The 25,835-nt window shown below is 53.8% G+C and overlaps 3 protein-coding genes across 4 annotated transcripts; all 3 read left to right on the top strand.

The window, feature by feature from the left end:
• The first annotated feature begins 1,132 nt into the window (after positions 1-1,132).
• Smarcd1 (SWI/SNF related, matrix associated, actin dependent regulator of chromatin, subfamily d, member 1) lies at positions 1,133-11,992 on the top strand. Of its 2 annotated transcripts, none has more exons than XM_055627072.1 (13): positions 1,133-1,340; positions 1,958-2,145; positions 2,410-2,452; positions 2,546-2,668; positions 3,111-3,233; positions 4,173-4,289; positions 5,403-5,504; positions 5,706-5,867; positions 5,950-6,047; positions 7,200-7,335; positions 9,097-9,219; positions 10,137-10,238; positions 10,342-11,992. In XM_055627072.1, the coding sequence occupies exons 1-13, from the start codon at positions 1,164-1,166 to the stop codon at positions 10,393-10,395; spliced, it is 1,548 nt and encodes a 515-aa protein (XP_055483047.1). In that variant the 5' UTR covers positions 1,133-1,163; the 3' UTR covers positions 10,396-11,992. The 2 variants fall into 2 exon arrangements, with proteins under 2 accessions (XP_055483047.1, XP_055483048.1); XM_055627073.1 differs by lacking the exon at positions 1,133-1,340 and adding an exon at positions 1,528-1,674.
• Positions 11,993-14,779: 2,787 nt separating this feature from the next.
• Gpd1 (glycerol-3-phosphate dehydrogenase 1) lies at positions 14,780-22,175 on the top strand. Its single transcript, XM_055627039.1, has 8 exons — positions 14,780-14,936; positions 15,412-15,589; positions 16,285-16,425; positions 16,955-17,093; positions 17,609-17,721; positions 18,979-19,212; positions 19,506-19,612; positions 20,443-22,175. The coding sequence occupies exons 1-8, from the start codon at positions 14,896-14,898 to the stop codon at positions 20,537-20,539; spliced, it is 1,050 nt and encodes a 349-aa protein (XP_055483014.1). The 5' UTR covers positions 14,780-14,895; the 3' UTR covers positions 20,540-22,175.
• Positions 22,176-22,781: 606 nt separating this feature from the next.
• On the top strand, positions 22,782-25,013 carry LOC129691213 (cytochrome c oxidase assembly protein COX14). The gene is made up of 2 exons (XM_055627258.1): positions 22,782-22,954; positions 24,618-25,013. Exon 2 carries the CDS (start codon positions 24,626-24,628, stop codon positions 24,797-24,799), a length of 174 nt encoding a protein of 57 aa, XP_055483233.1. The 5' UTR covers positions 22,782-22,954; positions 24,618-24,625; the 3' UTR covers positions 24,800-25,013.
• The last annotated feature ends 822 nt before the right edge of the window (positions 25,014-25,835 follow it).

The following is a 25,835-nucleotide window of genomic DNA, read 5'->3' as shown; positions in this document are numbered from 1 at the left end:
TGTTGTTCCTTTTAGTTGAAAACTCTATAGGTGTTAGCACTAAGATAAAGCTTGCCTTGAGGGCCAGGCAACTAGAGTAAAGACATTTGAGTGATAGCCTGGTACGGTGGAGCTTTTCCTTTTGGTTTTTGATACAGGGTTTCTCTGTGTAGCCCAGGCTGCCCTCGAACTCACCTGCCTCTGCCTCTCCAGTGCTGGGATTAAAGCACGCACCACCACGCCCGGGTTTGCGGTGGTTATACCGGTAATCCCAGCAACTGGGAGACGGAAGCAGTTAATCTTCTGTCACACAGTGAGTTTAATGCTAGTCTGGGCTACATGAGATTCTACATACTTGATCAGGAAAATACCGATCCTCCTGGAGAAGGACAGGCTCGGGTTTGAATCACTGGGCAGTGGACAAGCAAAATAATCTAAGGCAACAAATTTCTAGGACTCTTCTTCCAGGAGTAGATTCAAGGTAATACATACATACATACATACATACATACATACATACATACATACATACATACTTAAACAAACAAACAAACAAATAAATAAATCATGAAATCATTAAAATCCGAAGTTAAAGGTCTGAGATGAAGGGTTAAGTTCCCGCACCGGGGAGTCATTGAACCATTATCTGTGAAATGAGGCTCGGGCTACCAGCCAGGAGACCGGAGTCCAGGATGGCTTCTCTTTTAACTTGCTGATTTGTCTTTGCCAAGACAGCTCCTTTCAGTTCAGGTTTTCCGTTTGTAAAATGAATCAACAGCACGCTTCCCTCTTTTAGTACCTGGAGTCCGAGCAGTGGGAGAACGAAAATTAAAACAACTGACACGCTTTGGAGAGGGAGGTAAACGCACTGCGCGGAGGCGGGCTGGTGGCTTTCCAAGGCCTTGTGGTCCTCCGACCGCCTGGGGGCGCTCTCTCCCGGCACCGCTTTGGCCGCGCATCACGTCTCTATGGTGCTCCCTCCTGGCCCGTGAAGGCGGGAGGGAGTGGTCGGCACGCCTTTTCCGCTAGTCGCCCCCTCTAGCCCGTAGTCTCGCTGCCCCGAGCCGCCCGTGCCCGCCGGCGGGCCGGGCCCACAAACAGCCTAGGCGCTCGGGGGGCGCGCGGGGGGCGGGGGGAGTTCCGGTTCCGGTTCTTTGTGCAGCTGCAGCGGCGGCTCCGGGAAGATGGCGGCCCGGGCGGGTTTCCAGTCTGTGGCTCCGAGCGGCGGCGCCGGAGCCTCAGGAGGAGCGGGCGTGGCGGCTGCTCTGGGCCCGGGCGGAACTCCCGGGCCTCCGGTGCGAATGGGCCCCGCGCCGGGTCAAGGGCTGTACCGCTCCCCGATGCCCGGGGCGGCCTATCCGGTGAGTGGGGCAGGAGGAGGGGCGCGCGCGCCGGGGGCGGGGCCGAGCGAGGGCGGAGGGCTGACGAGTGTGAGGGAGAAGTGGGAGGGCCTCCCCTGGGAGGGGCTCGGGTCCTGGGTGGAGGTGGGGGAGAAGCAGTGCAGAGGAAGAGGGGCGGGGTGGGGGGTGGGGGGAGCTTAGCATCCTCACCTGCTCCCAGCGGCATTGTTTCCGTGTGAGGAGTGCGTGTGGAACCGGGGTGGGTGAAGTGGGCCTTGCGATGGACGTGGAATGCAGAAGGGAATGGGCAGCCCCGGTGTCCAGAGGAACACCCAAGTTATAGCTGCAAATTGAGGTCAGCTTCAGAGGAGACAGCAGCGAGTAAAGTGCATGGAAGACTAGAGATGTGTGATCCAGATTAGACCAGAGAATTTGAATATAATCTCGTTTTTAAACTATATTCTATGAAATCACTGCTAGGCCTGCAGAAGGTCCAGTTAGCATCTTTCAAAGAGGCAGAGGGCTGTATTTTTCTCCACTCTACCCTCCCAGCCCTGTTCCATTTCTTCCGACTTTTCCTTTCTTGGTGGGGCTGGCAAGGAAAGGTATGACATCTCTGGGTCCTCTCCCTTCTGTAGAGACCAGGCGTGCTGCCAGGCAGCCGAATGACACCTCAGGGACCTTCCATGGGACCTCCTGGCTATGGGGGGAACCCTTCAGTCCGACCTGGCCTGGCCCAGTCAGGGATGGACCAGTCCCGCAAGAGACCTGCGCCTCAACAGATCCAGCAGGTCCAGCAGCAGGCGGTCCAAAATCGAAACCACAAGTAAGATGACCCCTGGGGTGGAGGGAAGAAGGGAGTGGGAGGAGGCCTGTGAGGATTCAGGGGGTGGGAGTGTGCTGAAGGAGCTCACCCGAATGAAGGCTTTCTGGCCTCCTGGAGATGGAGTTGTTGATGGTAATGGGAGAGGGAGAGTCTTTAAATGGAGAGTCATTTTGCAGGTCTTAGCTGTACTATAAACGTAGGTGCTGACAGCTTAGTTCTGACTAGTTCCTATCCCAACCTGATAACAGTGTTTATTCCAAACAGTGCAAAGAAAAAGAAAATGGCTGACAAAATCCTACCTCAAAGGGTGAGTGCAGGCTGTAGGGGTCTTGAAGGTGCGGTGACTTTGAGAATGGAGGTGGTCAGCTCTAGGGCCCAATCCTATCTTTCTGTTCCTAAGATTCGGGAACTGGTACCAGAATCACAGGCCTATATGGACCTCCTGGCTTTTGAGAGGAAACTGGACCAGACTATCATGAGGAAACGGCTAGATATCCAGGAGGCCTTAAAACGGCCCATCAAGGTAACTCAGGACGGCACCAGGCAAAGGGTCAGGGGAGGGGACCCAGGAACCTTCACCAGGCTTAAAGTGAGAAACCAAAAGCGCTGCACAGCTCTCCTTGTCATTTAAATTGCATCTTTCTCCTCTGCCTTCAAGCCAGGAATTACATTAGGAGCCTTAGGAGTAGAACAGCTGGTAGAAAAAGGGGTGGGGGAGCGGTCCATGTCTCTTGCACCAGAAATACACCCGGTCGGTGTTTTTGCTCTAACTACTTGCTAGCTTGGGAACCTGCCATACATGACTCTGCCCTCCTGGTACCCCAGCACGTTTACTTGTACCTAGGCTCGGGGCCTGTCCTCTTTCTTCTAAGCAGGGTCTTTACCCACCTAGAGTAAGCCAGCCTGTTAGCCGCAGTGGCAAACTGCTGAGGCCCTGCCATCAATCCTGTTTCTGCCTTCCTCAGCAAAAACGGAAGCTGCGAATTTTCATTTCCAACACTTTCAATCCGGCTAAGTCGGATGCCGAAGACGGGGAAGGGACGGTGGCTTCCTGGGAGCTCCGGGTGGAAGGACGGCTCCTGGAGGATGTGAGTTCAAGGTCCACTGTGCTTGGTGCTCTAGCTGCTGGGAGCCAGCTGTGTTGTCTGGTCACAAGGAACCTGACTGGCTGGTGCTCCCAGCTCCTGCTGGGAGCTTCCGGAGATGGGGGTGGGCTCTGTGTTGGCTGCACACTAAGACAATGGTCCTTTGTGTCTGCTCCCACCGCTTCACTGGTGTCACATGGATTGTCCTGGGGTCTCAGTTGTTGTTGACTTTGCTCTGGTGATACTGGCCTTGGATTTAGCAGCATCAATAGATTTTTTTTTTTTCCTCCCAGTGGTCCCTCATCCCCACCTCCCATCTGTATTTAGTATCTGAGGCCATGTTTCCTCTCTTAGGTCCTTGAGGTTATTTCCGTCTTCCCAGCTTTTGTTGGAGGTACCACAGTTTGAGTATGAGAGTCCCCCAGAGGCTTTGCTCCTTATGGCTCCACCGGGAACATTAGACCAATGAGAGCCCCGCCCCCAAACTTTCCACCCAGTAGCTTGTTGTCGAGAGACTAATTTTTCACTCACTCCTTTGTACTCTGGCACTTTTTCTGACGATGTGCAGGTGAGTCATTCAAATGCAGTTTTGCAGGAGAACCTGAGCCTCCTCTGGCTAGGTCCAGTCTGTTTGCTGGTCTAGTTCTGTCTGGATAAAGCCAGTGTTTGTCACACAGCTTTTTGCCTGTGATTTATCCCCTCTTCTGTCAGGCTCTTCTTTGTTTAGATGTGCTTTGTTATGGTAACGCTTGGCTTCACTTGCCTCCTTTCCCTAATGGGAAGTCAGACAGGTCACGCCCGACTGGGTGGCCGCTTTGCCGTATTCACAAGATATTTAACGGGTTTTCCCCACTAGAGTGAGAAATTCCTTTTTAAGGAACTTTGTCTTGGGGATGTCTTTCTGGGCTTGTCTAACATGACACCTCCCCATTTCTTTCCTAGTCAGCCTTGTCCAAATACGATGCCACCAAGCAGAAGAGAAAGTTCTCTTCCTTTTTTAAGTCCTTGGTGATTGAACTTGACAAAGACCTCTATGGGCCAGACAACCACCTGGTGGAAGTGAGTAGTTCTGCCTTGCAGGCTTTAACCATGCTGGGAGATGATGGACTTGGGAAAGAGGGAGGAATGAAATAGAGGATTAGCCCGTGTGGGGTTCCTCCGTTGCAGTTTGCACATTGACCTCTAGGTGGCGCTACACGTACTTAGTTGGGACCCTAGAACTCTTGCACTCTCCTGACCACCGTCCCCAAAGAAAGTTCCAATAGAGCCCTCTTGCACTTCCCACTCTGTCTGCGTCTTGTTTAAGTATTGGTGGGCTGTAGTTACTGACACGTTCTGTTTTCCTGATAGCAGTTACTCTGACAGGTTGGCTGACAGAGTACTAGTGTTTGTCTAGATTATAAATCTATATCTTCCGTTTGGTCCCTGATCCTTTAGATTTATATAGCAAATAACCAGAAATATTTTACAGCACCTGGTTGTGCAATGTTTTGAAGACTGTGTTAGCAGACCCAGAAAAGTCCAGGTTTTTGTGAACTTAACCTGCCCCTTTCTTTACCACTGTAGCTACAGTCCCTTAACCTCAACCAGTAAGAGACGTGGGAAGGTCTCAGCCACCTAAGAAGGGAAGTAAGTTGTGGAGTCAGTAGGAATCTGTCAAGATAGTTGATTTTATGGCAGGAGAGTGCAGTGGCTAGGACTGTGGACTTGAGTCAGACACGCTGGAGCTCAGGTCTCAGCTCCATTATGTATTGACCTCAGTGGGTGCTTCCTCCTTCTAGGTAGCGCATTTGTCTCTTTACTGGGGGTTGGGTCACACCGTCCTCAGTGGGTGTTTGGGAATTAATCTGGGTAAACGTCATAGACTCATATATAGATAACCCTTGGTACATTGATTTCTGCTCCACATATGTTATCCATTTTGTGGGTGAAATTATCACTGGAAATTCAAGCCATTTTAAATGCAGTCATCTCAGACAGTTAGAATTGAAAGGCTCTGTTTCCATAGAGAATAATTCCAAGGACATACGTGGTTTTAGAGATGCCTCATGCCGTTGCTCTTCCGCAGTGGCCTCAGTGCTCCAGGTTGAATGTTCGGTCCTTACAGAAGCTCTTCCCTCCCGCCCCAGCTCTTCCTCTGGAAGAGTACCCCTGACATCTCCCTCTCTGTAGTGGCACAGGACCGCCACTACCCAGGAGACCGATGGCTTCCAGGTGAAGCGACCAGGCGATGTGAATGTGCGGTGTACCGTCCTGCTGATGCTGGATTACCAGGTACTGTGCACAGGTGTGGCGGGCCCGCTCTCGTGGCCACGCCCCATGGGCATCCAACAAAGAGCCATTTTTCCTCGTCTTCTGCCACTTTGCTGCCCAGATTTACTAATGTTTGTTAGATAGAATGTGTTGCTATACTGAGCACCCCAAGAAGCCCCTGGAAGCCGCTCATTGGCTTCACCTGTTCTCCGTTCTCTGCAGCCGCCCCAGTTTAAGTTAGACCCCCGCCTGGCGCGACTCCTGGGCATCCATACGCAGACGCGTCCGGTGATCATCCAAGCGCTGTGGCAGTATATTAAAACACACAAGCTCCAGGACCCCCATGAACGCGAGTTCGTTATCTGCGACAAGTACCTCCAGCAGGTATGGAAAGGGCACACTCGGATTGGAGGGTCTGATTGCATTCAAGTGCCAATCTGTTGCCACCTCTCTCTCTCTCTCTCAGATCTTTGAATCTCAGCGGATGAAGTTCTCAGAGATCCCCCAGCGGCTCCATGCCCTGCTTATGCCGCCAGAGCCCATCATCATCAATCACGTCATCAGGTGAGCCCGTGCGTGCCAGAGCCTCCTGGGACCAGCTTGCACAGTCGCTTGTCAGGCTGCCAGAGGTCTTGCTGGATGTGGTTATTTATTCAATTTAAATTTCATAAGCTCATTATTGTATTAAAAGTGAGAGTGAGACAAACTTCCTGCTTGCCTGCTGTTTTGTTAACCTTTGTGGAGTTTGTGCCCTGAAGGTGGCTGGTACCTGCTGTGGTTGCATGCTCTTCTCCCTGGCTAGTGCGGAACGTGAGTGGCTGGAAGTCAGCTAACTGTCATAGTGGGTCTCCGATGCCAGTGGAGACTTGGTTACCAGCTGGTCACCATGGAAGGAATCAGCAGCCATCGTTTTAAGAAAGATGGGGCTTCCAGTCAGACTCCAACCCTTGCTTTGCTTTCTTTGATGTGGAAGATAGAGAGCCAGGCATCTCTAGACAGCAGCAGCCCTGTCCTCAGATACCAGCTCTTTGCGGCCTTCTTTTATGTTGTATGTTACAGTGTTATAAAGGCCGGTGCTTCCTTGGTCCCTTTACTCACTCCACAGCCTGGGCATCGTGGCCCCAGAAGCTGCCTTCCTGTTCTCTGCATAGCCCTGGCTATCCTGGACTCACTCTGTAGACCAGGCTGCCTCAGACTCACAGAGATCACCTGCCTCCGCGTTCCAAATGCTGGGATTAAAGGCAGATGGCACCATTTTCCAGCTTGGATTCCCATTCTTAAACTTTTCACAAAATGCCTTTGGTGCTGTTTGAATTTTACAACTTTCTAAAAACCAAACACAGACCAGCAAGCTAGTTCAATAGGCTAAAGGCAGTGGCTGCCTGGCCTGATGCCTTATATCAGTCCCTGGAACCCGTGTGATAGAATGAGAGAATTGACTCCCACAGATTGTCCTCTGACCTACACAGGCACACACAGAGTAAGTAAATATAGTGAAAACCAAAATCAGTAAGTTAGTTTGTATATCACAAATTATACCATTTAAAGTGCACACGTCTGGAGATGCAGACAGCTCTCTGAGGGAAGATGGAGGGCATCTCTGCTGTGCCTTTTGCACTGGCATCCCTTTCCCTCGTCCCTGGACCATCTTTCTGACCTTGGCAAGTAGGTCTCAGAAAAAGCCCTTTGACTGGACCCTCTTGCTTTCCTCCCCAGTGTTGACCCAAATGACCAGAAAAAGACTGCTTGCTATGACATTGATGTGGAAGTGGATGACACTTTGAAGACTCAGATGAATTCTTTTCTGCTGTCCACTGCCAGCCAGCAGGAGATTGCCACTCTAGACAACAAGGTAGGGGTCTCTGTCCCACCTCTCAGGTAGAGCTCTGTGTTTCCACTTAAATCTAATAAGTGGAGACAGGCTCACACATATGCATTTTGATTCTGCCTTGTTTTTGTTTTTACCATTTGAGTCAATTTCTCCCTTGTAGGCTATGCTGGGCCAAAACTCAGGATGATTCTCCTACGTCCTGTCAGCAGTGCTGGGGTTATAGATACGAGCCACTGTGGCCAGTTTGGGGAATTCGTTTCAGTGCTGTGGAGCCTCAGCCTCTTGTCTCTGACATGAAGACTAACGCCTATTTTTACACGGTTGCTCTGTACAGGAAGTGTCCCTAGCACATAAAAGGCAGCAGTGGTAACTCCTGCTGCTGTTAATGCTGCTACCACCATCGTTAACATTATAATCATAGTTGCTGCAGACAAAGCCAAAGTGCTTTGGCTTTTTTTGCTTTTTGTTTTTTTGTTTTTGTTTTTAAGATTTATTTATTATTTATACAACATTCTACCTTATTATGTACAGTGTTCTGCCTGCGTACCAGAAGAGGGCACCAGATCTCATTATAGATGGTTATGAACCACCATGTGGTTGCTGGGAATTGAACTCAGTATCTCTGGAAGAGCAGCCAGTGCTCTTAATCTCTGTGCCATCTCTCCAGTCTGCCAAAGTGCTTTGTAAACACCAGAGATAACTAGGGGCTTTCCTCGGGGAGTAGGCAGCTCAACTAAATTTTGAAGGGTGGGATGGCAGTTAACAGGTGGAGAGGAGACAGTGGTGTTTGGTGTATGAAAGGCAGACAACAGTGTAGAGAGATACAACAAGGTATGTAAACATCCAGAAAGGAGAATGAGCTTAGTGTGTTCCAAGAAAGAAGCAAAGACATGGTGGTTCACGCGTGCACTCCTAGAGCTTGGAGGCAGAAGCAGGCGAGCCACCACAGGTGCAGGGCCAGTGTTATGTACACAATGAGTTCCTGGCCAGCTAGGATTACAGATTACCTCAAAACCAGCAGAAGCGCAAGAAGTACAAAGTTGTCTGGCATGCTGATGGAGGCACAAGGTTCCCCGGCGTAGGATATCCGGGGAGAGGAAGCTGCAGGGCAGTAGGCACCTGATCATAGAGCTTTGACTGGGGAGGGCCTGTGCACACACCTCCTGCAGCTAAGAGAGAAGCCTGGTAGACGCCTTCACTGTTGAGGTGCTAACGCTAATTGCATAGTGAGTGGGTGAGAGAGTTGAAGACAGGCAGATCTGGAGCAAGTCCAGTTTGAAGGCTAGACTGACAGTCTGTGAGATACGTCAAGGCTCTGAAGCAAAGGTGCAGACAGGATGGAGCTGATTTGAGTGGGTGAAATTAAGTGAGGTGGCCCCTGTGTGGGTGGGACTGAGAGGAGGCCTGGTGTGGGTGGGGAGAAGTCTAAGATTGAGGAGAGGAGGAGAGGTTAGGGGAAAACGGTTTAGCTCGGGAGATTTCAGCTTAAAGTGTTTTGAAATGCCAGGAAAGTGCGTGGGTTTGTGGAAGCACGTCGGCTGGGCTCTGGACTGCCAGTGATCAGGTGTTCACAGATTGTAGTGCTGCATGTAGAAGAGCAGCCTCCCTGACCTGGGGTAGAAGGAGGAGGCCGAGGGAGGGTGTGGGAGATCCTGCTCCCAATGGACTCTGGCCGTCTGCACTGAGCTGGGGCAGCTGGCTGCCAGCCTGGCTCTGCCTTTAGCTTAGAGTCTGCCTGGCTTGAGAATGGAGCGCATTCTCAATGGATCTTCTTCCTTTCAGATCCACGAGACGATAGAAACCATCAACCAGCTGAAGACCCAGCGAGAGTTCATGCTGAGCTTTGCCCGAGACCCTCAGGGTTTTATCAATGATTGGCTTCAGTCCCAGTGCAGGGACCTCAAGGTAAAGAGCTGAGAACGGCCCAGAGGGCCATAGGGAGAGCAGCACATTGTTTCATCTCTGAAGAGTTGAGGGACACATTTATTTTTACATCCCGGGGTCTGTTTTATAATGGGGAATATAGTTGGTGCTTCCTCAGTGTGGCCACTGGGCTCCCAGCCATTGGGACTAGAGCTGAAGATCTGCTGAAGATCTCCCACAGATCCATCTGGAAAAAACAGGCTAGTGTGACTAAAGAACAGTAACTGGCCAAACTGATTAGAATCAGTAAGGCTGTTCAGAACAAAGGGAAGTAGATGATCGAGAATTGCTGGGGAAAGTATGGAAAATGGAGCTGAAGATGCCTCTCAGAGAGAGTTGCCTCATAAGCTCAGGCGGGAAAATGTGCCCAGGCAGCACGCCTCAGATGACTGCCTTGCTGTGATTGCTGTGACCAATGCACCAGAGAGGCACTGGACCCAGCAGTGACTTACTGGGTGCCCAGGGCAGCTTGGGGTATCCTCTTTGTCTGCTGGGTAGCTTTAGCAATGGGGATTTGTGTCCCAGTGGTGGAGACTGGAAGTTGAGAATGAAAGCGGCAGCAGGGGTTGTTCCTGTGCGCTCTGCGAGCTTCCCTCAGCCTAGGCTTGCCATTCTTCATGTGTCTTCACACTGTGTCTCTGTGTATCTGTCTCCATCTGCATTTCCCTCCTTTATAAGGGACACCAGTTATACTGGATTAGGGCCAACCCCAATGAGCTCATCTTAACTTGATCATCTGCAGAGACCCCATTTCCATGTCAGGTCACATTCACAGGTACTGGGGAATTAGAATTTCAGCGTCTTTGGCGGGAGACGGGGTTGGTCAAGGGATACAATTCAGTTGCGAGCAGATGTGAAAGCAGGAATCATGTTGGTTCTCTCCTCCCCTTCTCATGCAGACTATGACTGATGTGGTGGGCAACCCAGAAGAGGAACGCCGTGCTGAGTTTTACTTCCAGCCCTGGGCTCAGGAGGCTGTGTGCCGATACTTCTACTCCAAGGTCGGTGCTGTGCTCGGAGCACACGAGGGATGGCGTGAGGCAGGTCGGTGACATCAGCTGCTACTTCTGATGTCTCAAGCTTTCCTTCCTGTTTTCTTTTCAGGTGCAGCAGAGGCGGCAAGAATTAGAGCAAGCCCTAGGAATCCGAAATACATAGGGCTGCTGTGGCTCTAACTTGGCTGCACCAATCCTTTCTTTGGGCCTTGTGCTGCCTGCCTCAGTGTACCTGTCTTGGTCTTGCCTGAGGCATTCCAGGAGATGCTGTTGGTTCCAGGACAGCATCACAATGAAGAGGGTGTCGCATTTCTGTCTCACCGGCACCTGTTGTCCTCTTCCTCCACCCCAGCCTCCCACCTCAGTTCCCCCTACAAAGTTCCCATGTGCCTCTACCTCCCTGCCCCATCCCCGGTCTACATAGGACCTCTAGATAGTGTTAGAGAACCATAGTGGTAATCAGTGCTCTGAAATGGCTGGAGCCTCCTAAGGGCAGGTGGTCTTCAGGGAGACCAGCTACACTGATCCTGCCCTTGCCAGGAGACCCAGGCATTGGGAGCTGACCCTCCTCTGCGCCTCAGGCCTAGGGCACTCTATAAGCTAGTTGACCTTGGCCCTCCTGGTAGCCCGACTTTCCCTTCCCTCCATAGGTTGGAGCAGATTCTCCTTTACTTCTTGCCCTCTAGCACTAAAGGAGCCCAGGTTCTTGGGCTTCCCTGAGCCCAGGTTTGTCCCCACCCTCTGGACTGACCTGCTGACTCAGTGCCGTCTAACCCCTCAGTGGGGTCCATGTCAGTATTGGAGTGTGTTTTGAACTGTTGCTTCCTCCTGCACACTCCCGGAGCTGCCCGGTATGGATTTCCCCACAGCAGCCCTGACCCATGGCATTTGGGTAGGGGATCTTGCCTTTCCCTGTCAGAGCCCCAGGGACCGAAGCCGAAGCCGGGGTGCTGTCATTCCCAGCATAGACTGTTCCTTCCTGCTGTTAGAGGCTTGTTCATTCACTCCATCCTGCCCCTCCCGTAAATGGAGAAACAGGCCTAAAATCACACGGGTAAAGCCCTGGGCCATCCCTGTCTTCCTGTCCCATGTCTGCCCGGTTGGAGCACACTCCCTGCTGGCCTCCAGGGCACTGAGGAGCAAGAGCGCCTAGGGCTGGAGATGAGGTCTGCAGTGGGCTTGTGACCCCCCACCCCCCGCCTGCCCTCAAAGCTTCAGACCCCTCAGGTAGCAGCAGGACGTGTGTTCTTGGTCCCCGGAACAGATGGCTTTGCATCTTCCAGGGAAGCCTTGGATTCTTCCGGGTTTTATCACCCAGAAGTAGCATGTCCCAGGCTCGCAGACAACACTGCAGGGTGGGAGACAGCTGGGCACAGGGGGATTCCGTTGAGCATGGGCTCTGAACCCACAGAACTGACAAAGCCCCTGCTTCCCCACCCCCACCTCAGGCTCCTGCGAGCAGTGCTCCTGCCCCTCCCCAGCCTGTTCTTACTGGGGACAGCAGTCTTCCCCCTGCCTTCCCTTGTCCTGTATTTGCCCCTCCCACAGAGACACTGGACAACCCTGGGGCGCTGAGCCCTAGCCTGGCTCCTGGCAGGAAGCATGATGAGGAAACTCAGCACTCCTACAGTGTCCCTGTTGATAACTGTTTTTATTAACTGAATTGTGTTTTGTTTTTGTTTTTATTTCATGGACCAAAACTTTTTTTTGTACTGTCTCCTTACTTATGTCACCCAGTTTTAATAAAAGACTTATGAAGAGCAGGGGCCCCTACTGTCTCTAGGGTGGCTGCAGGTCCCCTGCTCTCTGTGGGATCGCTGTGGCTCTCCTGTGTGTGGGGTCGCTGCTAGAGTGAGTGCCATCTTCTTACCCAGAGCCTTCTATTTGACAGGCGTTTATTGAGTGCGTGGTTCGTGCCAGTGTGCCAGACTCTGGGGCAATGAGTCTTTCCCCTGGGGCTGTCCTTAGAGGCTTGTGACTTCAGCCTTCAAGCAAGCAGTGCGCCTTCGATGGTGGCTCCCACCTGAGTCCACCAGCCACAGACCAGGGCACTGCTGCTGTCTAGTTCCTGAAAGCCCCAGGTTGCTGGGACAAGCCTGTCCTTGGCGTCTGGGGCCCCTCAGGTTGACGAAACTGGGCTCTGTCCTCCCTGGGCTCATGTCTGTTCAGCTGTTGCCAAGGCCCTGATGACAGCAGTGTCTTTACAAAACCACCAAGCTCATGCTTTCTGGGGTTTCACTAAGGGCCCCGAGATACTAGGGTATTCCTTGTGTTGTATTCTTGCAATAGAGGTCTCTGTACATAACCAAGACTGACCTTAAGCTCACTGTCCCCTGTCCCAGCCCCCCAAGGGGGATTATAGGTGTGTGCCATTACAGCCCCTGTGGAAGAAGTCTGTTCTTAAACAGGCTTACCCTTGTGTCAGAGGGCTGCTCAGGAATCATTCCCCTTGGTGACATGAAATGCCTGTAGTTCTGCCTGCTTCCGCCTGGTGGCTCACTACTTCCTTCTGTGCCCTTGCCCAGGAACAGGGTGTGGAGGTGTCTCCTCATCCTGAAGTCACACCCATAGCTAGGTGCAGTGGCACACACCTGTACCCCAGCACTAGGGAGGCAGAGGCAGGAGGACCTCTGAGTTTGAGGCCAGCCTGGTCTATAGATCCTGTCTCACGGAAAATACAATTTTACCCATTGAGTAGATGTGCGGCAATGTGTCAGCATTGTCTGTCTGCTCCCAACCTAGAACATACTGGTTTCTCCCAGGTGTAGAACTGGGAAGAGAGCGGATGTCAGGGCACTGAACTGGCATCTGTTTTCACCCAGGCCGAGTACAAGTGTAATGAGTGGCTGGTGAATCATTAATTTCAAGCAGATACTGTCCAGCTTGCTCTTGGGGAAGCTTTGGTGGTACAGACAATTTCCTGTCACGACCGTCGCCTTTACCCCTGTGTAAATGGCCACATGCCTTGTCTGTACCCACCCGATCGGATTATAGGGGCAAAGAGATGGGAGCATTTAGGCAAAAACAAGGCGTTCATTTCAGGCCTAAATGCCCATTCTTTAGGGTTCCTATCCTACGTGCCAGGGACAGGAACATTCTTTCTCTTCCACCCTCATAATCAGTGCTCCCAGCTGGCAGCCTGGCACCAGAGCCTTCATCTCAGTGCCAGAGTGATAAAGGAGTGGGCTGTGGGAGGCTAGCTCCTCATGAGGCAGAACTTGCTGTTTGTTCCCGTTACAGAGCCTGCCGGGCCATGAGAATATGGCGGGCTTTTTCTGTGTGATCCCTGAAGTGAGAGAGGACATGCTTCCCGTCTTGACCTCCTACCCACTCATCTGACCACTGGTTGCACTCCCCTCTGACCTAGTGCTGATGACTGTTGCTGGCCAGTGGCCGCCTGGGGTGGCAACACTCCCTCCCTGGCGTGCCAAGCCGGGAGGTCTGCACATGAACCTAGGCTGGCGGCTGCCCAGTGGGGCAGGGTGCAGCACAGCAGAGTGAGGAGCCTGCGCTGTGTTTTCCAGAGTGGCTTGGAAACCCGAGCTCCTCCCCTCAGTCAAACAGATGGCGGCGGAGGCTGTGGGGCCCAAACTGCTGGAGATGGCCAGCCCCCCCCCCCCCCAAGTCACACGTCAGCATCAGAGACCATGAGCTCCAGAGAGATGCCACCCTTGAGTTTTGGGAACTGCTGCTCTAAGTCCAGCTGCTCCCTTCCTGGTCTCTGTAGACTAGTGTTTAACGCAAAGGGCCCAGTGGGATGGGCAGAACCTGAGAGAAGAAATGGAAGGAAGCATCAAGCTTCCCTAGGTCAGGGCAGGTGCCAGCTGCCACCTCTTCTGCCCTTCCTGAAGCCTGGGAGAACCGGGAGCCACGTGGCAGCAGGTTGTTACCTTTGACCTTCCTTTCTTTCCCTTTAGAGACCTTCAGACAGGGGGCGGGGGTTATCTGAGGTGAAGGTGCTCACACTGTAACCAAGATGACCTTGCTCTTTTTGGTTTGTCGAGTCAGGATTTCTCTGTGTAGCCCTGGCTGTCCTGGAACTCACTGTGTAGACCAGGTTGGCCTCGAACTCAGAGATCTGCCTGCCTCTGCCTCCCCAGTGCTAGGATTAGAGGCGTGGGCTACCATGTCTGGTTTCTCCTGGGGTATTTTGTCCTTGGTCTGGTGCACCGCAAAGCAGCCCCTTGCTTTGTATGTGGTATTACCCTGTGAAGGGTTCATATTCCCTAACCCTCTCCCCAGAGCTCGTGTACATGCATTTTCCCCTGCTTCTCAGGTGCTGGGATGGAAGACATACACCATCATGCCTGGCCCTGTTGGCTGCAGTTTATCTCAGTGCTGTGGACTGAGGGAATAGTGGAGACGTTTCTTGACCGACCTCCAGATGAGCCCATTGCAAGAAGTAGGTGGGAAACTAAGCGGAGGCCAAGGGAAGGAAGCGGCCAGCACTGTCAGCTGCGAACCAGAGGAGAAGCTGGCCTGGCCCCTGCCTCTCCTGTTCCCCACCTGTCTCTACCCTTTCCCCCCCCTTTCTCTGGCCAGACTCCCTGTCCCTGGGCTCCAGCCTCTGGGCCACCTCCGAGGCGGAGCTTGGCTGTACCCACGTGTGGTGGAGTTAAATACTCAGAGCCTACACCCGCTGGGCAGAGAAACAAGCAGCAGCATGGCTGGAAAGAAAGTCTGTATTGTCGGCTCCGGCAACTGGTAAGTGGTTTTGTGAAGGGCACGGGGGAAGGGCTGGCTCCTCTGAGGGCAGAGGGGCTCCCCAGAGAGAGGCTGGGTGGGCAGAAAGCAGGCAGAGGGTACGAAATGCCATAGGAGCCTGCTGGGGTCCAGTGCTTACAGTGCACAGGACAGACTGTACCTGGCCCTCCCTGCTGTGCCGGCCCAGGCAGCTGCACCTGTTCACCGTAGGGAGGTGAGCAGGGAACTCTTCTCTCTTCCCTGCCTGCAAGCTGCTCAGACTTGGGTGGGATCAGGCTAGCCCACCTTCCAACAGCACAGACCAGGGCAGACTGAACCTGCTGTGGGAGGCACATTTATCATGGGAGTCGTGAGGGGGAGGGGGTGGTGACAGGAGAAGTGGGAAGCAAAAACAGCAGACAAGCTCTTTGAGGCGCTACCCACGAGGCTGTTTCCTCCCTCTCACCCTACTCCATTTTCCTGCGTCTCCTCCCAGGGGTTCAGCCATTGCCAAGATCGTGGGTAGCAATGCAGCCAGGCTGGCACACTTTGACCCACGAGTGACCATGTGGGTGTTTGAGGAAGACATCGGGGGCAGAAAGCTAACAGAGATAATCAACACGCAGCACGAGAACGTCAAATACCTGCCGGGGCACAAGCTGCCCCTCAATGTGGTGAGCCCCGACTTGCTGAGAGGAAAGAAAGGGAGGCGTGTGCAGCTCCTGACTAGCCCCTTTGGGCTTTTTCTGGAATCTGAAATGTGCCACCCCTTAAAGGCTGTTAGGTGGGAAAAGGGGATGGGGAGAGGGAGAAGTTGGTCTCTGTGGCAACTGAAGGCTGGTTCTCAGGCTCCTAGACTCGGGGTTCAGCCTCTCATGCCTGCCCTGAACTCTGATCTTGTTACTCATTCACTGGTTATTAGCAGATTTGAAGGCCAGTTGTTGGACCTTTGGTCTTTGTTCTAATCCATATGGTGCTCTCTTCACCTAGAGAGGGGGAGCCCCGAATAGGCAGAAAGACCAGGGCTATGGCTGCCAAGTTAGGGCCCCAAGAAGCAGTGATGAAATCTTACTTGGCCTCTTCCTCCTGCCAAGCTGAGCTGCCTTTGGCTGTCTTCACTGACCCATAGCCAAGGGCTAAGAGTGTGCCTGTGGTGGAGTGTTCTAGGAGGCCTCGGGGACCCAAGAGAGCCAGAGTGAAAGAGGCATGACGGCCAGAGACAGGGACTACAGGAAGTTCTGATCTTCCCCTTTCAGTCTCAAACACCTTCGTTCCCCCACGATCACTCCTCGGCTTGAAGATACTCTGAATGGGGTCCTCCTAGACTAGGAGAGCTCTCCAGGCACATGAGCGGCCTGTCTCCCCACAGGTGGCTGTTCCAGATGTGGCCCAGGCTGCCGAAGGTGCTGACATCCTGATCTTCGTGGTGCCCCATCAGTTCATTGGCAAGATCTGTGACCAGCTCAAGGGCCACTTGAAGGCCAACACCATCGGCATATCGCTTATCAAGGTGCCGGGGTGTGGATGGGGTGGGGTTCAGCTTCCTGTGGTGGGCTTTGGGGAGAGAAGCAAAGAGGCCAAGAGCTGGGAGGCCCTGGCTTTCAAGAGAGTTAAGAAAGCAGGTGGGGCTGGGAGTGCGCCTTAGTGGTGTAGACTTTGTTAGCATGCGTGAGGGCCTGGGTTCAATCCCAGCACCAAAAAGAAACTGGGAACCAGGCAGAAAGGAAGGGGGAGAGGGGAGGGGATGATGGGGTGGTTGGTTTGGATCCGTCCTTGGGCTGGAAGTGGTTTGGGGTGTCTGGGGAACTTCTTAGGGATGTGAGGAGCACACATGCCACATTCGAGAGGTAGGTTGGTTGAGAGTGTGTGGAAGGGAGTGTGATGAGCCGGGTTGCTCACTGCTCTCTACTAGCCCCACAGCAAGTCTGGGCCGGGTGGGACTGAGGCAGGACCTCTGGACAGGGACACAGATGGACTTGGAGGAGGCTGCTCTTGGGTGGGGAGCAGGACAGCTGGCCTGAGCTCTGTCCTATGCCCAGGGGGTAGATGAGGGCCCCAACGGGCTGAAGCTCATCTCTGAAGTGATTTCGGAGAGCCTGGGCATCCCCGTGAGCGTGCTGATGGGGGCCAACATTGCCAGCGAGGTGGCCGACGAGAAGTTCTGTGAGACAACCATTGGTGAGAGCCCCTGCCACACCAAGCTGCCTCCCAAGTCCCTTAGCTAGTTCCCTCCACAGGGCAGGGAAAGAAGAAAGTGTTGGAGGTGGCGGGAGGAGGAGAACATGGGGGTGCATCCCAGAGTCGGGGCTGAGAGTCTCCCTTTGGCCGGTGTGTGAGGGACAGACGTGTTTCCGCTTGTGGAGTGGCATGCCCATGTAGCCCAGCTCCCCAGGAGGCTGATGCAGGTGGATTTCTTGAGGCCAGGAGTGCCAGGCCAGCCTGGAAGAGCCCAAGAGACCATCTTAAAGATAAAAGTAAAGCCGTGCACGGTGGCACATGCCTGTAGTCCCAGCACTTGGGAGGCAGAGGCAGGCATATCTCTGTGAGTTCGAGACCAGCCTGGTCAACAAATCCAGTTCGAGTCCAGGACAGCCAAAACTACACAGAAAAACCCTGTCTCAAAACAAACAAACAAAAAGATAAAAATAAAAAGTTGTCCCTCAAAGCCTTACCCTACCCCTTCTCCACCTTAGGCTGCAAGGACCCAGCCCAGGGACAGCTCCTGAAGGAGCTGATGCAGACGCCCAACTTCCGCATCACTGTGGTACAAGAGGTGGACACGGTGGAGATCTGTGGGGCTTTGAAGGTGAGCGCGCAGAGGCCGCTGGGGGGCCCCACAGCGCCCAGCTCAGCTCTGCAGGGTTGCTGGGGCCAACTGTTGCGCTTAGGCAGCATCCGCCTTGTCTCACCTCGTCTCCCTTGCACACGGAAGACCCACAAAGCAAGGCTGGGCACCGGGGCCCCTGATTCCTGGCCAGTCAGCAGCCAGGCCTTCCTCCACTCCCTTAGACCTCCCACCTGGGTCCATGTGATGGTCCAAGGGGAACAGATGTCCAGGTTAAAGGGGGACAGGATATTCAGGGTACACAAAAAACTGATGGCCAGAACTGCGGTGGCACGTGCCTTTAATCCCAGCAGAGGTAGGTGGATCTCTGAGTTTGAGGCCAGCCTGGTTAAGAAAGAGAGAAACAAAGAAAGAAAGAAAGAAAGAAAGAAACAGGGAAATGGAGGGAGGGAGGGAGGGAGGGAGGGAGGGAGGGAGTGAGCGAGCAAGCGAAAGGCACGCAGGGCTGGGGAGATGGAGCTGTTGGTGAAGTGCTTGCCAGGCAAGCATGAGGACTTAGAGTTTCATCGCCAGAACCCTGTTAAAGAGCCAGGCTTGCTGGTACACTAGTGAGTCCAACAGTGAGGAAGCAGAGGCACGAGGTTCCTGGGTCTGCTGGACAGTCGGGCTCAGCCATTGAGCTGCAGGTTCACTGAGAGACGCTGCCTCAAAAACAGGTTTGTCTGAGCATGGTAAGGCACACCTTTAATCCCATCGCTCAGGAGGCAGAGGCAAAATAATAATAATAATAATAATAATAATAATAATAATAATAATAATAATAAATAATAATAATAGTAGTAGGAGCAGAGGAATACAATGTTAGTCTTTTTTTTTTTTTTTTTTTTTTGAGACAGGGTTTCTCTGTGTAGCCCTGGCTGTCCTGGAACTCTGTAGACAAGGCTGGCCTGGAACTCACAGAGATCCACCTGCCACTGTCTCCGGAGTGCTAGGATTAAAGTTTGCACCACCACCAGGCACACAGATGTATCAACACATCTAAACATACACACATACATGCACAGACACACACACACAAATACACACACACGGGGAGGGGGAGCCGATACGCATGCACGAAATGGGAAAGCAGGAAGCAGAGGACATAGTTTAAGAGGCTACATCACATCTCATTTACGGCTGTGTCTTGGCTGATATGGGCAGCACAGGGGAGGTGCCCAAGGCTCCATGTGGAGCCAGTGGAGAGGAAACTTCCTCACCCATGCCTTCTCCTCAAAGAACATAGTGGCCGTTGGGGCCGGCTTCTGTGACGGGCTTGGCTTCGGTGACAACACCAAGGCGGCTGTGATCCGGCTGGGGCTCATGGAGATGATCGCCTTCGCCAAGCTCTTCTGCAGAGGCTCGGTGTCCTCTGCCACCTTCCTGGAGAGCTGCGGGGTCGCCGACCTCATCACCACCTGCTACGGGGGGCGCAACCGCAAGGTGGCGGAGGCCTTCGCCCGCACTGGAAAGGTAGGCAGGGAGATGGCAAGGTGGGTGGGGGCGATCGGCAGGAAGGTGGCTGGGCCTGGTGCCCCGTGGGAGGCTGAGGCAGGACCTGCCGGACCCTGTCTGAGAAGCGGGCGCAAACAAGAATGGATGTGGACGGGAAGGTGGCGTCTGCCTGAGGCCCGGGGTTTATTCATGGGGAAGGAGAGGTTTTTGGAACATTCGAATCTCTCCCCTACCCCCAGAAGGTCCCCCAGACTTTCCTGCCCACACAGCCTTGCTCTCCCGCTTCCATCCACATGTCGTGTTTTTCACAGTCCATTGAGCAGCTGGAGAAAGAGATGCTGAATGGACAGAAGCTGCAGGGGCCACAGACAGCCCGGGAGCTACACAGCATCCTCCAGCACAAGGGCCTCGTGGACAAGTGAGTGTTTGCCATACCCCTGGGGAAGGGAGCCGAGGCTGGCTGGCACCTCCTCCCCCATCTCCTTGAACCCCACCCACAAACTTGTGCGATGGACAGAGAGCCTGACAGTCTGAGTGCCGAGTATCTTGGGCCCGCTCACGACCCTGTAGATCCTGCGATCTTTGCGGCTGCTGGGACCCTTCTGTGCAGCTTCCCCTTCCTGTTCTTGTCGCCTACCCCAGGGGGCGCTACCACAGGAAAGTTCACTTGACCATCCTACCTTTCTTTGTTCATTCCCCTAACACCATCATTTCTGTCCCCGACACCTGTCCTGGGTGCTGGGGAGAGCGGGCTCTGCTTCGGGGTGCTGCTTTCCAGGGCGCACGGAGAGTCCCAGATGAAGTGGGCATGGTGTGAGCTCAGTAGAGCAGCTCGTGGCTCTGGGTGAGGGACTAGCCAGGCGAGGATGGCAAAAATACCCGGGCTGGCACACTTTCTCGTGAGGCCTAAAGCACATCCTCGCTACTCTAGCATGCTGGACCCGTTACAGCCACTGACACTGAGGCCCGGTGGATTACATGGTTACCCTATCAGAAACCACAAAAACCATTAAAGCCTGGGCCTCAGATAAGCAGTGTGGTAAGGATCAGGGTGGATGGCAACCTGACCCCAAATCCTACGCTGGGAATTCCAGTTCCTAGTAGGCGGCAGCCAAGAGTCTGCCGGACTCCCGAGGCGGGAGGCCGGGGAAGCCTGGGTCAGCCCAGGAGTGTGGAATGGGGGTGGGTGGGGGTAGGTGTTAGGGGTGGGCTGAGAGTAGGGACCAAGCGCAGCTCCCTCCTCCCTAGGTTTCCCTTGTTCACTGCCGTGTACAAAGTGTGCTATGAGGGCCAGCCCGTGGGTGAGTTCATCCGCTGCCTGCAGAACCACCCGGAGCACATGTGAGTGGGGCCGGCGCCCAGGACAGGCAGCTCCTTTGTTCCAGCGGAGACGAGCCGGAGCGTGCCACAGCTGTCATCAGGACAGTCTCCAGGACTCCCCATTCATCTGAGTCCTCACCGAAGGACACTGAGGACGGGAGGCCGGGCCTCAGCTGCACACCTGGGGATGCGGAATGGCTGCCAGAGCCTGCACGCTTTCTCACTGTCCTCTGGGAAGTGCAGAACCAAGCTGCCTGCCCGGGAGGGGGGGGGGGGGGTGCCAGGTCAAGGGCCGCTGGTTGCTGCCTCACGCACACTGGGAATATATCCCAAGCCCAGTTGTTAAGTGACCGAAGAAGTACTTTAGCCACAGGCAGGCTGAGGCAAAGGCTGCCAAGGAGAGGGTCTGGATGCCTGGGCTGACAGACCCCAGAGACCCCTTGGCCGACCTCTGCTAGGGCCCCGGGCAGCGTCAATGATCTCAGTGTTTGTTAACAGAATACAAAGGTCTCAAACAACTTCTAACTTCTCCTAGCAACATTTGAGTCCTCAGAAGCCTCTGCTCTTTCTGCCGGCCCCTCCCCCAGGCTGCTCTGGGACAAGAGTTGCCCGACACTGGCATCTCTGGCCCCAGGGCTCGCCATTCTCCCCACCGACTTCCTGGTTCCTAGAGCTTTGCCAGCGCCTCCCCACCCTGTGTGACCTTTCCGAGCGTTCCCTCGCCTGAGCCAGGCTGCCAGCACCCTCTTTGGAGAGCAGGAACTTAATCTGCTGACAGAGCCACACTTTTTCAGAGCAGGCTCAGGTTGTCCAGGCTCCCTGACCTTCTCTCTGTCCCTCCTCCCCTGGTCAAAGCTCTGCTGGGGGAGAATCAGCCTGACCCTCCTGCCGGGCATCCCGACCCTGTGCCTTCTGCCCAGGGTCCTCCCCACAAGGCTGCTTCTCTCTGGAGTCATCATCAGCCCCTTCGTCCTCTATTTTTGACTCCACTCTGTCCTCTTGCCCAACCCAGAACCTGTTTCAGCTGTTCTCCAGCAGCCAGGAGTGCTAAGGAGCGGCTCAAAGGTTCAGTAAGCTTCTGCAGGGGTCGGTGGGCCTCGAGCGTCCAAGGGCAGCTCTCCTTGGAATGAGGTCCCCATGAGATCCTGACCCCACGCATCAGGAGCTGGGAAACAGCCTGTCCTGGGGGGAGGGAAGAGCGGAAGGGGGATGGGACGTGTGCTTTGCACTGGCCTTTTTCCAAGGCTGGGTGGCTGCAGGAGAATGTCACAGATCAGCAGCTTGGAGCCCTAGCTATAAATAGTCCCCAGGAGCTGAGGTTTCTGCCTCCACTAGGGGTCTCCATGGGTGGCAGCAGTTGGCACACGGTGGCTCTGGCCAGCTCGATGTCGAACTAACACACTAAGGTACCAGGCCCCTCTCTGCTCCTAGCCTTTAAGAACTCAGTCTTCCCAATGAAGGTCAGAGCTGTTGGGTAAGGTGAAGAGGGGGAGCTGGGCAGGAACGCTCCCACGCATTGACTCAATTCAGAGCTGTCGCCCAGGAGGCTGGGCTGGGGTGCAGAGAGATTCCGACACCGACACCTATGTTTGCTCAGTCAGTCAACTGTGAATCGGAGGCCTTCCGCTGGTCTACCCAATAAAGTGTGGTTTTTCCAGAAACTCGGAGTCGGAGTTTATGTGGCAGGTCATGCAGCAGTGTGCGGAGTCATGTATTACTGCATACATGATTTCCTCAGTGTAAGGCAAGTGAAAAACAGGATCATCTCTGTTTAAAAGCACCCACTCAATCAATCAGCATAGGCGTCCACTGTGCCCCCTCCTGTCTCCCCGCCCCGCTTACGCCTTATACCCCTCCTCCACCCAGGCTGTCACCCAGTCTTCCCAGCGCTTCTTGGGGGTCTGTCACACCGCCTGCATACGAGGAAGTCGCTCACGAGGCAGACACATTAGCGAGTCACCCCCATAGCGCAGGTCCAGTTCCTACGCCACCCCCGATCACCCAGCAAAGAGCCGCTCTGGGCGCTAGGGGGCGCGCGGTCCACCTCTGGAGGATTCCGAGGGAATCTACCTAGCTACATGCACGTCACTGCTACATAGACTGGGGATTGGCTGATTCTGAGCTACATTTTTCTCCCCGCCCCCGGGTTTTCCAAGGAGGGCTCTCGAGGGAGCCGAACCACAACCCCCAGAATTCATTGGGCCTTTCGGAGAGGAAGACTAAACTGAGCGTGCGGAAAAGGGAGGTGGCGGAAGCCGGAAGTTCAAAGCCGGCTCTTGCCTTAGTAGGCGGGTCTTCGCAGGGGCTGGCGGGTCAGGGACGGGGCCGCGCGCCTGTGGTCGTGACGCTCGGTGTTCGGGTCTGCCTCTTCCCCGCTTCGGCCGCGCGAGTGGCGGACAGAGTGGGAATCCCTGTGACGCGGCCGAGCTGCAGCATCCAGGTAGGCCGCGGGCGGGCGCCCCGCTTTCCTGCTCCCCGTTCCCCGCGTCCTCGGCCTGCGCCCTTGACAGCGCCGCGACCGCCGGCTGCCCGGGCCGCCTTGGCCCTGCTGCCTCCCTGCTGTGCCTGCGGCCTGACCGCCCTCCCTCTCCTAAATCTGCCGGTCTTTCTGTCTATCCAGCCCAACCGCACAGCCTTTCGCCCGCTTCTCACGGCCCCCCCAGGGCGCCTCTCCGCGGTCTTCGCCACCTTCTGCCGATCTAACAGAACATGGGGTCCGTCATAGCTTACCTTCATCGGCTCCGTTAGGCAGGAGTTCTCCTAAGAGGGCTAAATGGCTGAAGCTGAGGTCGGCCGATTTGGGGCTGCGATTTTCATTTTTTGTGTGTTTGATTTATTGGGCGGTGTTTCGGATCGAATCCAAAACGAGAGCGAGCGCTCTATCGTACGGGCCTCTGAATTCTCCAGAATTACGAGCCTTGAATTTCTCTCACGTGTAGAGGGCGGAAAATCGTAGTCACAAAACCTTTGCAAACTGCACCCCTATGGCATTTATCGTCATTATTCTTTCTGTGTTTGTCTTGTTTTTTTTCTGAAACCTACAGTCCATTCCTATATTTCCTAACAGCATTTGTGTTTTATTTTGTTTTGTTTTGTTTTGTTTTGGTTTTCCGAGACAGTATTTCTCTGTGTAGCCCTGGCCGTCCTGGACTCGCTTTGCAGACCAGGCTGTCCTTGAACTCACAGAGCTCCGCCTGCCCCTGCCTCCTCGGGTGCTGGGATTACAGGCGTGGGCCACTGTGCGCAGCTTCCTAACAGCATTTGTAAAGGGCGCCCACCAAATGAAAACGTTCTGACAATCTCAAGAGCTTCTTTTATTTGCAGGGTTAATCTTTGCTTCTAACTTCAGCTTTGGTTTGGTTTGGTTTTTGAGGCTATCCTGGACTTGCTTCTCTCTGTATCAGCCCTCCACCCCCACCCCTTTGACAGGGTCCTGTGCAGCCTATACTGGCCTGGGATTCGTTAAGTAGTTAAAGGTGATTTTGAATTTAGGGTCTTCCTGCCTCCACACCCTGAGTGCTGGGATTTCTGGCATATACCAGAATATACTGCTCCATTTAATGCAGTGCTGGGGACTGAACCTCTGGCTTGGTGCCTGCTAGGCAGGTACTCTACCAACTGACTACATGCCGTTTTAAATCATACTCAGATCTCCTTTATCCGTGAACAGGATGAAATTAGCATTTCAGCAGGGTGAAGTGGCTACCCGTGAGAAGGTAGAGTCTGGCTACCATAATTGAGCAGTCTGATTAAAATACGGTTCTGGGGCTGGAGAGGTGGCTGAGCAGTTAAAAGCACTTGCTGTTCTTCCAGAGGACTCAGGTTGGACGCCCAGCGCAGTCTGGGTGGGCTAGTCACTTTTTAAGCACAAACATTAGGGGGCCAAGTGTTAGCTCTGATGGCATCCAGACGCCCTGTTTGCAGCCCTCTGTGCACCTCAGGTGCAGGCTTTTGGAGTCAGCGCTCTGAGACTGCCGTCCTCAACCCTTGTAAGACCAGCCACACGTGAGGTCACCAGCTGAGGATACATCAATAAAGCAAGGAATGGTTCCAGTAGGGAGGCGAGGCCTGTGCTGCAGACCAACTCCAGTCTGTCTTTGTAGGGGTAGACATGCCAACTGCCAAGCAGCTCGCCGACATTGGCTACAAGACCTTCTCCGCTTCCATGATGCTCCTCACCGTGTACGGGGGTTACCTCTGCAGCGTGCGAGCCTACCGTTTCTTCCAGCTGCGCAGTGCCAGGCGCCAGGCTGCAGAAGAACAGAAATCCTCAGGAGTCCTGTAGAGCCCAGTCTTCCCCTCTGAGCAGGGAGGCTTGAAGCATGGACTGGAAAAGACCTCCCTGGCATGCCTTCCGTGGCAAGAGCTAGGCCATGATGATTCAAGCCTGAAGGGCAAAAGTACCGTGGTTTCCGCAGCAGCACTGGCTTGTGCCATTTTGACAGTTTGTGGAGGCCATCAAATAAATGGGAATAAGAGGGTGAGGTTTATTACAGATACTTTGCCTTGTTTGTGTCTTAGTTTTTTTTTTTGTGTACTCAAAGAATGTTTAGATTATAGAGTCGGAGCCTTAAGTACCAGTTTTGTTTGTTGGTTGATTGGTTGGTTGGTTTTTTTGTTTTTTTTTTTTTAAGATTTATTTATTTATACAGTATTCTATTCTGTACTGCACCTGTGGCTGCACACCAGAAGAGGGCACCAGATCTCATTATAGATGGTTGTGAGCCACCATGTGGTTGCTGGGAATTGAACTCAGGACCTTTGGAAGAATGGCCAGTGCTCTTAACCTCTGAGCCATCTCTCCAGCCCGGTTGGTTTTTTTAAGACAGGGTTGCTCTGTGTAGCCTTGGCTGTCCTGGAACCCACTCTGTAGACCAGGCTGGTCTCCAGTTCAGAGATTCACCTGCCTCTGCCTCCTCAGTGTTTTTGTTTTGTTTGTTTGTTTGTTTGTTTGTTTGTTTGAGAAGGGTCTCTTTATGTAGCCCTTCCTGTCCTGGGACCCTCTGTATAGACTAGGCTAGCTTGAACTCACAGAGATCCTCCTGCCTCTGCCTCTATCTCCTAAGTGCTGGAATTGAAAGTGTGCACCACCATGCCTGGCAGTATCTTTCCTATTTCTGTGAAGATAACATGACCAAGGCAACAGAAGAGTTTATTTGGGCTCACCATTTCAGGGGGTGAGTCCATGACCATCATGGTGGGGAGCATGGTAGTGGGCCAGCAGGCATGGTGCTGGGGAAGGTGAGAACTCACATCTGATCAGCAGGCACAAGGCAAAGAGCTGCCTGGGAATTTTCAAACCTCAGCCCACCCACAGGGAC

Source organism: Psammomys obesus, unplaced genomic scaffold (assembly GCF_907164565.1).
Source record: "Psammomys obesus unplaced genomic scaffold, mPsaObe1.curated_primary_1811, whole genome shotgun sequence".
Taxonomy (NCBI): Eukaryota; Metazoa; Chordata; class Mammalia; order Rodentia; family Muridae; genus Psammomys; species Psammomys obesus.
Note: the sequence above shows the minus strand (reverse complement) of the source record. Positions and strands in the feature narration are given on the sequence as shown.